This window comes from Callospermophilus lateralis, chromosome 3 (genome assembly GCF_048772815.1).
Source record: "Callospermophilus lateralis isolate mCalLat2 chromosome 3, mCalLat2.hap1, whole genome shotgun sequence".
NCBI lineage: Eukaryota > Metazoa > Chordata > Mammalia > Rodentia > Sciuridae > Callospermophilus > Callospermophilus lateralis.
The window spans coordinates 79,470,148-79,483,911 of record NC_135307.1 but is presented as its reverse complement, the minus strand read 5'-3'; the positions used below and the strand labels follow the sequence as shown (position 1 = coordinate 79,483,911).

At 34.6% G+C, this 13,764-nt stretch overlaps 1 protein-coding gene and 1 pseudogene across 1 annotated transcript; both read right to left on the bottom strand.

Annotated features, from left to right (window-relative positions):
* Positions 1 to 1,923: 1,923 nt before the first annotated feature.
* On the bottom strand, positions 1,924 to 2,972 carry LOC143394699 (olfactory receptor 4K17-like; annotated as a pseudogene).
* Positions 2,973 to 12,070: 9,098 nt separating this feature from the next.
* On the bottom strand, positions 12,071 to 13,012 carry LOC143394698 (olfactory receptor 4K13-like). Its single transcript, XM_076849357.2, has one exon. The coding sequence runs from the start codon at positions 13,010 to 13,012 to the stop codon at positions 12,071 to 12,073; it is 942 nt and encodes a 313-aa protein (XP_076705472.2).
* Between the last annotated feature and the right edge of the window lie 752 nt (positions 13,013 to 13,764).

Sequence of the window (13,764 nt, the reverse complement as noted above, 5' to 3'; positions counted from 1 at the left end):
TAATGAAGCCATTCTCATCTCTAGGCATAGGGGCCATCCTTACAATAAAGGCATGAAAATACTTTAAGAATTTTCTTAAAGAAAATCAAATAAATGAGATGATTTACTAAACACACAGTTTCCTCTTAGAGCAGATTCTGTCTTCTTCTGAAGTGTGCTTGTGACAGTGTCTGTGGATGTGCTCTCTCTGAGCATGACCTGTATTCACCACCTGAAGCCTTCCCCCAATTTTTCTATTTTATGCTCAGAACACACACATGGAAACAGTTACCTGGACAACTCTTGAGATCTTCTTTCTAAGAGTGCTACCAAGTATTGCATATACTCTTGAAGTTGGACAAACAAAAATTCATGCAAATCAGCCCAATGTTAAAAATTAGTGAAGTTTTAAATGTTATTCTTCGGATCAATAAGTACTTAGGCAGTATCTTCTGTGATCTTTTTCTGTAACTCTATATACATAGTCATATTTAAACAAAGATTTTATTTCCAATTGCCAGAGAGGTCATATGTGATACATGACCACAAACAAAATGATACAGTGCTCTAACACATATCAAGATTCTCTGAATGAATAGGGAATCTTGGTCAAATGACTACATCTGAGTCAGTTTATTCTATGATTACATGACACACTGAGTGGTGTGTATTTTATGCCAAATTGCTAAAACATTTTTAGGGTATTTTTTAAAACTACATTGACGCAATTTTAAAGTAAATTTATTTTGACCTGCTAGGTTTGAAAATAACTTTATTGTAATAGATTAACATATAATAAATTGCTCATTTTAAATATGTACAATTTTATGAGTGTGGATACATGTATACAGCCATGAAATGTTCACCACAATCTAGATAGTCACATGTGCCTCTACCCCCAAAGCTCCTTTATCCCTCAGAAACTCTTTGCAGTCCTTGTACACATTCTTCCTCCACAGACAACCACCAATTTCTACTCAGATGCTAACTTTGCATATGCCAAAGCTTCAGGCGAATAAAGTGAAGTAGCATGTACTAATTTTAAAATCTGACTTATTTTACTCATCATAATGGTTTTTGATATTCAACATGTTGTTTATATCAACAGAGCATTCCTCTTCATTGCTGGGTAATATTCTATTGTACTTTGTGTTCGTTAAGTAGAGGGAAGTCTTCATGTTTTTTCATGTTTCTTGTTGTCTCAAGTAGATTTCTGTGCATTTATTGGACCACTCAGCACTTTTAGACTTTATAGGGTTATTTCTGTGGGAAAAGATCTTACTCTGTGTGGGTTTGTAAAAGAAATGACTGAAAAGGGTGAAACTGTCCTGACTAGCATGGAATCATTGAAAAGTGGAGCAGGGATCTTTGGTGGCTAACAATTTAGGTGTTTGCCTTGGTGGAAACAGTTGATGTTCTCTGAGATTCTTTGTTTCTTACCTGAGATCTTGAGACTCAGAGAAGCCCTCTTGGCATGGAGTCTTTCCCCATGGAGTATTATGATAGTGGTGGCATGAGGATCTGATAAGTGATGTTCTTGGAAAGCCGTGGAACTGAAGAAAGAAGCATGGGCAGGTGCTGCCTTACTATAGATCTGTTTTCTAAGGTAGCCATGACAGAAAACCAAACGTAGGCCCACAGCAAGTGCCACTTACGCAAACTGTACAGAAAACCATTCAAAGGATTCCCTTTATTTCCCATCCATCTACAGCCATCAGAATACTAGGAAAATATATATATCTACCAATCTTCTCTGAAGAACAAGTAAGTCTTTGACAATTATAATTCAGTCAACATCATATTAAAAAGTAATAGCCATTTATCAATGTTATATAGACCAAAGTATGTTAGAATATCTGACTTTCATAATTTTTCTTCATTTGCTTACTTCTATATGACTCTAGTGACTTTCTTGTAAAGAAACTTTTAAAGATTTGAAAAATACTATTTCTCTTCAATTATATTTTTAATCTGAGTATCTTCTCTGGAGTTTACAAAAGCTCTCCAGAGTTTCCTCATGGCTGTCTTCATTTATTAGTTTCCTAGAGTGCAGATAAGTGGATTCAAGATAAGGGTGATAATGGTATAAAATACAGCAAGGAACTTATCCATGGAGTGGTTGCTAAAGGACCAGACATAGATAAAGATGCATGGACCAAAGAAGAGAATGACCACAGTGATATGAGATGTCATAGTGGAACAGGCTTTGGACTGCCCAGTAGAAGAGCATCTCCTGATGGTTATGAGGGTCACAATAGGAAATAAGCAAAATAAGTAAACAACCCATGGAGAGCATGCCACTGTTGGCAACAATGACTATCTGTACAAAATATGTGTCTGTGCATGTTAGTTTGCTAACTAGAGGGAGATCACAGCAAATGCTGTGCACCACATTGGGACCACAGAAACGCAAGTTTATTGCAAAGACTAACTGAAGTCCTACGTGAATGAGACCTGAGCACCATGACATCACTACAAGCAAATACACAGTTTCTTGTTCATGATGGTCATACAGTGTAGGGGCTTACAAATAGCCACATATCTATTATAGGCCATGGAAATAAATAGTACCATTCAACATTACCCAGCACATGAAGAAGAATTATTTGAGTGAAACAACAGCAAAAGAAAATAATCTTTTTTTTTTTTTTTACCAAGTTCATGATCATTTTAGGGGTGGCAAAGGAAGCAAAGGTCATATCCATAAAAGAGACATTTCCTAGGAAGAAGTACATGGGGGCGTTCAAGTTTGGGGTAAAAAACACTATAACCATTATTAGATTACCTAGTACAATTCCAACATAGATAGCTAAGAAGAATGCAAAGGGAATAATCTCTGCATCCTTGAAGCTGGTCAGTCCCACCAAAATAAATTCTGACACTTGAGACTGATTTAATATTTCCAAGGACTCTGCCATGTTGCCTGCTCTTGGGTGACCTGTGGAGAGAAAGAAGAGATGACTCATACCATGAATGTGGCCAAGCTGTTTCATTCCTTTGGGTTTTTCAACATAATTCAAAAACACAGAGAACAAAAGTAAACTAGACAGATGTGATTTCCTTAGACTAAAGAACTTCTGTACATCAAGGGAAACAATTGACAGAGTGAAGAGATAACCTACTGAACGGGAAAAAGTATTTGCAAACTATAAATCTGATAATGGTTTAATATCCAGAATATATAAGGAACTCCAAACACTCAATAATATAAAAAAACTAACATATTAAAAGACAGACAATAGACTTATCTCACAAGAAGATATGGCCAACATACTTAGAAAAAATGTTCAACATCACTAGCCATCAGGCAAATAAAAATTAAAACCACAATGAGATATCAACTCCCTGTAATAATAATGGCTCCTTAAAAATTAAAAAAAAAACTGAAGATAAAAATGCTGGTGAGGATATAGAGAAAAAGGAACTGCTGTACACATTTTCAAAATGTGAATTAGTCCATTCATTATGAAAACCATATGGGGTTTCATTAAAAAAAATTAGTTGAACTATCACATCCATCAATCTCACTACTGGGTATATATGCAAAGAAAATGATGACAGAGTGGACCAAGTGGAAGTACAGTAATCATAATGATCTTTTATGATAATGAATTAAACACATTAACATACTGATAAAAAAGCAGCCACAAGATCATAAGACATTAAAAATGCAGAAAAGAGATTTTCAACAAATTGTGATAGAAAAAAATGATATGGAAACAAAAAATAAATCTAAAAATTAAAACTTGGCATTTATGGCAGGAGCAGGTTTCAGAGAGTGCTTGGTACTCTAAGGTCAGGACAACCCCTGACCCTGTGCTGCCCTGCAACCTGGGCACCTTGCTTGTTTTCAGAAGTTTGGTCTCACTGGTTGGTACAGGCTTCTACTTCATCTGCTTTTGCCTGCTAAGGAGGCTGGAGAATTACATGAAGGAACATCCACAAATCGAGCTGTTATTAACGATGATGATATGCAGCCTCAAATGTTCAATGCCTGGTCTGATTCATTTGGCAGATAGATAGATGTAATTCCAATTGTCTAATTTTTGCTTTCATTTCATGTCCTTTTAAAGTCAAATTCAAAATAATTTTGCCCAATCCATATAAGTTTTCTTCTATTAGATACATATTTTAAAAGAACCTAGGATAAAAATCACAGGATTATTTCAATAAGTGCAAAAAAAAAGCATTTTCCCCTTTTTAAACATATACTTGAAAAACAATTTACATAATATATTTTAACTAATATTTTTACTTACAATATTTCTGGAATGTTTCCCTTAACATTCAGTTTCACAAATCCTTATATGCCAGATTACAATTCAATTTGTAGTTGTATAAGATATAAAAATTGTGTCTTTATTAGGAATATATAGGCTATCTACTTTTTTATCTATCCCACTCTATTTTATAATAATTAAACCTAAATTTCTATATGTATGTGAAGAATATATTTCTAGAAATGTAATTTGAGAGTTAATATTAGTGTTTGTATAGGTGTGTGCCTGGATAATTTCTGACTTTTACCATTATAATTTATGTACAGTTATGAAAATAAACATTAAATAAACAGCAAAAATTACTTTTAACATGAATAAACATATGAACACAATTAACATTATGATTCATAATATTTCCTTCACCTCATACTATGAACTTGCTTAAAAATGGCTGAGCCTTATGTTTAAGTGCTTGTGCATGTTTTCATATGACATATTAAATTTGTAGAGAGTGTTGCCTAACACTTTATTATGATATAAGAGGTCCAAAGCTTTCCATCTTCCAATATTACTGTCCTTACTACTGTTGAAGGATCACTAGTCACTTACTCACTAGCTGTTTTTGCTTGACTTTTTTGCTACTGAGACTAAAAGACCTGACAAGAAAAATTTGAGAGGAGGAAAAGTTTTTTTGGGGGATCCCAGTTTTAGAGGTCTTAGTCCATAGATGGATGACTCCATTCTTTGGGACCTGAGATGAGGCAAAAGAGTGTGGCAGAAGAAAATGGCTCAGGACATGGCCATCAAGAAGGACAGATAGAGAGAGAGAAAGAGAGAGAGAGAGAAAGAGAGAGAGACTCATTCTTCAGTGACAAATGAATGCATTAATTAGGAAACAGTTTCCATAACCCAGTCATTTTACCTCTAAGCTTTCTTGCATTGTCTCTTACATGAACTTTTGGGGGACATCTAAGATATAAACCATAACACTAGCCTTCCAACCTTTGTTGCTTGACCACAAATCCAATTCCATATGTTTTCATTTTTGTTTTAGTAGCATCCCAATACTGGTACCTATTTCCATTTCAATTTTTATAGCTCTATGCATATTACAATATGACAGCAGCACAAAATAATAATTTTTAAATGGCAATGCCACTTTGGAAAGATAAATTCAGACAAAGAGAGAAAAGATTTGTGGTACAAAACATTTTTGTTGAATTACACTGGCTAAATTCAAAACAGTCCACATGCAAGGGTTGGTGAAAACAAATCTATCCCTTGGTGGGAATAACTTCAAGGAGGAGTGAACACTTTTCTTTTCCAACTCATTCCTACTAGATAGGGTGTATTCTTGATTCCTTCTAAGAGATTTATTACAAAAAAAATTCTCATTGAGTTATTCTATTTTTAAAAAGTTGTCTATGATTTTCTTTTGAGTGGCAGTTTCTGCTGTTAGAACTGAATATCATAGACCTGAAAAATCTATGAAGAAACAAGGACCAATTCAGCTTTTGTTTTTGAAGGCTGAGGTATTCAAGATTGGGTGGCAGCACCTAGTGAGGTCCTTCTTCCTGCTGTGGACTCTGTGGAGTCCCAAGGTGATGCTGGTCACTGCACTGTCTCTCTATTATCAAAAAGTCACCCCTACAGTCATAGGGGCTCCACCCTAACAAATTCATTTAATTATCTCCCCAAAGTTCCATTGCAAAACACCAGAAACATCCAACTTTGGGGATGACATTTTGACATGAATTAAAGAGAGTACAACACCCACAGCATAGCTGAGTTTTCCCTACTATAAAGTTATTGGATTTTGTTTCTTTTTTCTCTATAAACCTTGAAGGTTTATTTATTAGCTTTTTTCTTCTCCTGTGACTAAAAGATCTAGCAAAAACAATTGTAGAGGAGGACAAGCTTATTTGGAGAATTACAATTTTAGAGGTCACAATCCATTGACAACAGACTCCATTCCACAGGGCTCAAGGTGAGACAGAACATCATGGTGGAAGAGTGTGGCAGAGGAAAACAGCTCACTTCATCATCAGAAAGCAGAGAGACAGGTCTCTACTTACCAGCTACAAATATATACTCCAAAGCCACGCCCACAATTTCTTCATCCCCCAGCCACATCCAACCACTTCAGTTACCAGTTAATCCCTATTAGGGGGTTAATTCAGGTTAAGAGTCTCACAACCCTACCATTTCTCCTCTGAACCTTCTTTCATTGTCTCATGTGTAAGCTTTTGGGTGATACCTCACATCCAAACTGGAACAAAGTTTTTGTTTCAGTGTCACTTCCCTTTTCAAAAGATAGTTAAGTGTTTTCTAGAGCAATACATAAGGGACCAACTATCTTGCCTCCCAATGAGAATGAAACAAAATACAAACTGTAGAGACTGTATCTCTCTGAATGCTGTTAATAAAAATTCCTTTCTCTGGGATTTTTTTTGTAATTTATATGTTTCATATTTTTTATTTTAAGAAAATGAACTATTTTAGTGTGTAATTTAAGAAACTATTTCCAATTTTTATACATAAATTATTTCCATTTTTATAAAAAGTATAACAGTGTGTTTTATTCAAAATAGCTAACAAGACATAAATAAGTGGCGTATAGACCCTAATATTTTAGATAAACCAGAGAGCTCTGTATTCTGTAAAACTATTTGTTTTATACCAGGCCAAAGTCTTTTTCCAGAGAATTTTCTCTAACTAAAGTTTTTGAAATATTGTGTGGCTAAATAAGTAAAATTTTAGGTATTCTAGGAGTTAGAGATGTGATATTATGGTAATAAGACATAAGGTAGAAAATAGAATCCATAATATTATTCATATATATAATATCTATACCTTTACTTCCTTCATTTTTTCCTGTTTTCATATCTTTTTAGGTAGATGTTTGATCATATGAAAAAATCTATTCTTTCATCATTTCTGGGTAAAAAGAACTCTATTCAAGATCTAAGAATTATACTTAAAACCAGTCTTTAAGTTTTTAAAATAAAAGTCACCCAAGTACTTGTTAGGTCCATAGGCCAAAGTAACTCAGTTTTGATAATCAGCACCTGTCCACCCAGGCAGGACCATCCCGTTAGAGCCAACCTGAAAGAGTCCCTAACTACCAAAACCACAGCCAAGAAATCAAGTAACAATCACAAAATCAAACAGGTTATTTTTTTAGGTACTTTCAAATAGCTTTATTGAGGATAATTCACATGCACAAAATTCACCTATTTGATAAATGTGTGCATTTCAATGGCTTTAATATATTCACAGATTTGTACAAATTTTACCACAAGTTTTAGAACATTTTCATTAAGATAGAAAAGCACCCCGCATCTCATAGCCAGCCCTTGGATACCAACAATTTCTGTTTCTTTTTTTTTAAATTTTTATTGTTGGTTGTTCAAAACATTACATAGTTCTTGATATATTATATTTCACACTTTGATTCAAGTGGGTTATGAACTCCCATTTTTACCCCGTATACAGATTGCAGAATCACATTGGTTACACATCCATTGATTTACATATTGCCATACTAGTGTCTGTTGTATTCTGCTGCCTTTCCTATCCTCTACTATCCCCCTCCCCCCCTCCCCTTCCCTCTTCTCTCTCTACCCCCTCTACTGTAATTCATTTCTCCACCTTGTATTTTTTTCCCTTTCCCCTCACTTCCTCTTGTATGTAATTTTGTATACCCCTGAGGGTCTCCTTCCATTTCCATGCAATTTCCCTTCTCTCTCCCTTTCCCTCCCACCTCTCATCCCTGTTTAATGTTAATCTTCTTCTCATGCTCTTTGTCCCTACTCTGTTCTTAGTTACTCTCCTTATATCATATAGCATTTGTTTTTAAGGGATTGGCTAGCTTCACTTAGCATAATCTGCTCTAATGCCATCCATTTCCCTGCAAATTCTATGATTTTGTCATTTTTTAATGCAGAGTAATACTCCATTGTGTATAAATGCCACATTTTTTTTATCCATTCGTCTATTGAAGGGCATCTAGGTTGGTTCCACAGTCTTGCTATTGTGAATTGTGCTTCTATGAACATCGATGTAGCAGTGTCCCTGTAGTATGCTCTTTTTAGGTCTTTAGGGAATAGACCGAGAAGGGGAATAGCTGGGTCAAATGGTGGTTTCATTCCCAGCTTTCCAAGGAATCTCCATACTGCTTTCCAAATTGGTCGCACCAATTTGCAGTCCCACCAGCAATGTGCAAGTGTACCCTTTTCCCCACATCCTCGCCAGCACTTGTTGTTGTTTGACTTCATAATGGCTGCCAATCTTACTGGAGTGAGATGGTATCTTAGGGTGATTTTGATTTGCATTTCTCTGACTGCTAGAGATGGTGAGCATTTTTTCATGTACTTGTTGATTGATTGTATGTCCTCCTCTGAGAAGTGTCTATTCAGGTCCTTGGCCCATTTGTTGATTGGGTTATTTGTTATCATATTGTCTAATTTTTTGAGTTCTTTGTATACTCTGGATATTAGGGCTCTGTCTGAAGTGTGAGGAGTAAAGATTTGTTCCCAGGATGTAGGCTTACTATTTACCTCTCTTATTGTTTCTTTTGCTGAGAAAAAGCTTTTTAGTTTGAGTAAGTCCCATTTGTTGATTCTAGTTATTAACTCTTGTGCTATGGGTGTCCTATTGAGGAATTTGGAGCCCGACCCCACAGTATGTAGATCGTAGCCTACTTTTTCTTCTATCAGACGCAGAGTCTCTGGATTGATATCAAGCTCCATGATCCATTTTGAGTTAACTTATGTGCATGGCGAGAGAAAGGGATTCAGTTTCATTTTGTTGCATATGGATTTCCAGTTTTCCCAGCACCATTTGTTGAAGATGCTATCCTTCCTCCATTGCATGCTTTTAGCCCCTTTATCAAATACAAGGTAGTTGTAGTTTTGTGGATTGGTTTCTGTGTCCTCTATTCTGTACCATTGGTCCAGCCGCCTGTTTTGGTACCAGTACCATGCTGTTTTTGTTACTATTGCTCTGCAGTATAGTTTGAAGTCTGGTATTGCTATACCGCCTGATTCACACTTCCTGCTTAGCATTGTTTTTGCTATTCTAGGTCTTTTATTTTTCCATATGAATTTCATGATTGCTTTCTCTATTTCTACAAGAAATGTCGTTGGGATTTTGATTGGCATTGCATTAAACCTATAGAGAACTTTAAACATGTTATTTTTTAACTACTCCATTGTATTGGAATATCTAGTTCGACAGGCTGCTTCTTATTGCAAAAGGGCAGTCTGGAAGATATTCTCAGTCAATGAACGTTTGCTTGAACTCAGAGATGTGACTCTGATGGATATTTGTGCCAGCTACCCTAACAGTACTAAAGAAGGAAGCAGATGATTGTAGGACAAAATTCAGTCTAAAAGAAACAGTCATGTCTTTCCCCAGTCCACATTGGATCATAAGTGAAAACACTTCTTAGTTGAACATTAACGTATCTTTAGATAAATTGAATCTATGATCCATCTTCTGTTTTATTCATTCATTCATCTTTGTTCATTCACAAAGAAATTGTAGAATTCCACTCTCCTGAGCTGCTGAACACATCAACTTCTTTCTAGAAGGAGGACTATAGTTTAATCAAGTAACAGGAAAGGTCTTCTTCCTTTGATGACTCAGTTTCTTAGTTTGGGAGAAAATTTGATATACATACACAGAAAAGTCATATGTTTTAAGCTGTTGTCTAAATCATAATGAACGGTCAATTATTAAAATCTTAGTTCCATTAAAGAAAAAGTTTACAGAAAAAATAACTTATTGGTGTATTGAAATTTATTTTGTTGCAAAAATAGCGAATTAGAAAACACAATCAAAACACATTAGTGATTTAAATTTAATGCATAAGACAAACCTACAGTCCAATTACAAATTAAGGCAAAGAGGAGAATGAAACAAAATACAAATAAATAACAAGATATCCCTTAAGCTCAGCAAACAAGAATTTCTTTCCCCTTTACCTGCTTTGACTTTGGGGAATATAATTAGCCACTGGCTATCAGAATGCAGAGTTGGCTAGAAATTACCTAAGGGGAGATTTTAAACAAGAGGTGTATGATAATGAAAAAGACACTGATTTTTGATAACTAATAGGGCATCTGCCATGTGCCAATTTTTGTTGTTGTTGTTATTGCCTATATATTGATAAGATCTACCCTGAACACTATTTTAAACCAGTACATTCTTTTGGCTTTGCTATTCTTTTTCTTACCAATTGACTTTTCATTCCTATTATATGAGAATTGATTTGCAGATACTAAAGTTCAAACTTTTAAATGATAAGATGGAAATTTTTCCCCTCATAAATGTACCTAAAATTATCACATTTATCAACTATCAACTATTTTTCTCAAAGTTAAAAGTTTCATTTATATACTTTTCAATCAGTATCACTAGACATAATAACTATTCTTATATCTATGATCAAGTATTAGTTATTAAATAAAGATAAACAATTTAAAAGACATGGTCTAGGGTCAAATTGAAGTAGGAAACAATAAAGGGGTAAAAAGGGAAGATATGTAAGCTTGATTTCCAGATGTAGAACATCACCCTGGAAATGTTCTGTTAGATTTTTTTTTTTTGCATAACTTTAGATTTTTATTTACCTTTAGAAGGCTTCATTGTACAGTTTCAATAAATTTACTATCATTTAACAGACTCAGTATAAGAAGAGCCAGCTCACCTCCCTTTTTCACTTATCCACTTAAGAAGACAGAGCTGTATTAAAATCAAAGGTTACTATCTCTAATCCCTCTCATTTAAATTCCTTTATTTATAATTTTTATTAAACAAGAGGATTTACCACTTACATATTCTGGAGTCTTCACCTGTATTCAATCTCTGTATTAAACTTGCCACCTTTAATTCATAGGACTTCTTCATAAAGGTCTATCTTCAGTAGACACAGTTCTTTTTGACTCCACAATAACTATATAGACTGACACTTCTGTCTGAAAATCTCTTTCTCTCTCTAATGTGCTATTATGCAATTTTCTTAATGTTTATATCCTTGGTTTAAATATCTCATTCTCACAATGGTTTTCTGAGAGCACTATGAGTAACAGAGCTCTTTCACCCAAATTCAACCCTGTAATCCTCTCTGGGACAGGAACTAGACATGTATCACTAACAATGTATTATATTGCTTGAAAAAGAGTCTGGTTCTTAGTAACTATAAAAAAGGTTTCTTTGCAAACACTTAAATTAATATAAAGAAACATTGAACAATGCTTTTTATTTAGTATAAAATATATTTACATAGAAAAAGTTTTAGTTATTATTACTGCCATTGATTTTGAATTTTAGGAAATGAATTCAGAATATAAAGAAATATTTGAAAATATTTTCCTAATTTTTTATACCATTAGTATAATTACACTGTTGAGGCCATAGAATTGAAGAAAGTTTTTATAAATTCTAATTTAATACCACTGAGAAACCTTCATAATATTTCTATATAATGGAAGACATTTTTAAAACATTAAGTTAAAGAACACAACTGTAGAAGTAAAAAATTATCACCATTTTTGATATTTTTACTAAAAGTAAATAGTTTGCAATTTCATTCACCAAAATATTACAAAGATTTTATAAGGACACAAAGTGTTTACATATTTTTGATATCTTAAGTCTCCTGTTATAAAATGTTTGTTTTTCCAGGAACTGTATCTCTGTTATCAACATTTTAAATCAAAACTTTAAAGTACCTTAATATACAGAATATGGCAGGAATTTAACTGACATCATTTAGTATTTTTATTTCAGCCACTTGATTAAATACTTAAGACTCGAGTCTCTAAAATAGTAGAAGGCAGACAAAAAAGCAAGAACACAAACAAAATCTACGAGAAAACACAGGAACCAATCTGTTGACTGCTCAGTCTCTTAATGGCTGCCTTCATCTCCTGATTCCTCAAAGTATAAATAATTGGATTAAGGAAGGGGGTGATTATAGAGTAAAACACAGACAGAAACTTATCTACAGAATAACTATTGAACGGAAAAGCATAGATGAAGATAGCGGGGCCAAAGAAGAGGGTCACTACAGTGATGTGAGCAGAGAGTGTGGACACAGCCTTGGAGGAGGCCCTGGAGGAGTGCTGCCAGAGGGTGACGAACATGATGATGTAGGATATGACCAAGAGGATGAAGCACACCAGGGACAAGAGCCCACTGTCCGCAATCACCAGGAGCTCCAGGACATAGGTGTCAGTGCAAGCCAGCTCAATGACCAGAGAGAGGTCACAGAAGATGCTGTCCACAACATTGGGACCACAGAAAGGTAAACCCACCGTGAAAACCATTTGGCTTGTGGTATGAATGAATCCAACTGCCCATGACAGCATCAGAAACCCAATGAGCATCCTGCGGTTCATGATGATCTGGTAGTGCAAGGGCTTGCATATGGCCACATACCTGTCAATGGCCATAGATATCAAGAGAGACATCTCACCACCCCCAAAGAAGTGCATAAAGTACATCTGGACCATGCAGCCCCACAATAAGATGGTTTTGCGTTTTCTAAAGAAGTCTGCAATCACTTTGGGAGTTGCAACAGAGGAAAGACATAGGTCAAAAAATGATAGATTTGCCAGAAGGAAGTGCATTGGTGAGTGAAGATGGTTATCAAATATCACAGAGATTACAATGAGGAGGTTCCCCACTACAATGGCTACATAGACAAGAAAGAAGATAACAAAAAAGAATATTTGAATTTCTTGGGAATGAGAAAGTCCAAGCAGGATAAACTCAGAAATACTTGTGTTTTTACTTAGGATATCCATGTATCTACTTTTGTGAATCTGTCAGAAGTTGTCTAAAAGAGAAGAAAGCACAGAAAATCACAGAGAAAAATAAGGCAATGTTCCTATTCAATACTTCTGCATTTCAGTTTATTATTTATTCAGAGAATCAACTCTTAAGTCTGTCTTCATGTTTGGCTCCAGATCAGACAGTGGTTGAATTCTTAGTTTATTATGAACATAAAGAAGGACTTTGAAAATCAATAATGAAGTACATTTTTATGTTTGAGTTTTGCAGAAGTTCATTGACTGAAACATTCAATCCTATCTTCAATATGCACTAAAAAGTTTTATCACTGTCACATTAAAAAGCAGTGTTCAAACAAAATATGCATTGTATATTACTGAAAGGAAGTATAAGAGAGAATACTCGTATCATTAATGTAATGTTTAATGTTAATACAGTTATATTGTTAATTGAAATTAAAGCCAGTATGTCAGGGGAGACAGAGGTTTTAGATTGGAATGATTCCTATTGCCTCTATAGACATTAATGCTATTCAGTTTATTTAGCCAACAAAATAATTGCTTGCAAGTGCTTTACAAAACTGGATTCAAAATCTGAATGTGATATTTCTATTTAGTGCATAAGTCTTCATACATCAACCATACACAGAACTTCCAAAATCACCTCCTTAAGACTAGGATGTACCAAAGTTCACCATTATTGTTACTCAATTATTCTCAAAAAGTTTGAGAAAAAAAAATAATAGATATGAACCATTAATTTTTGT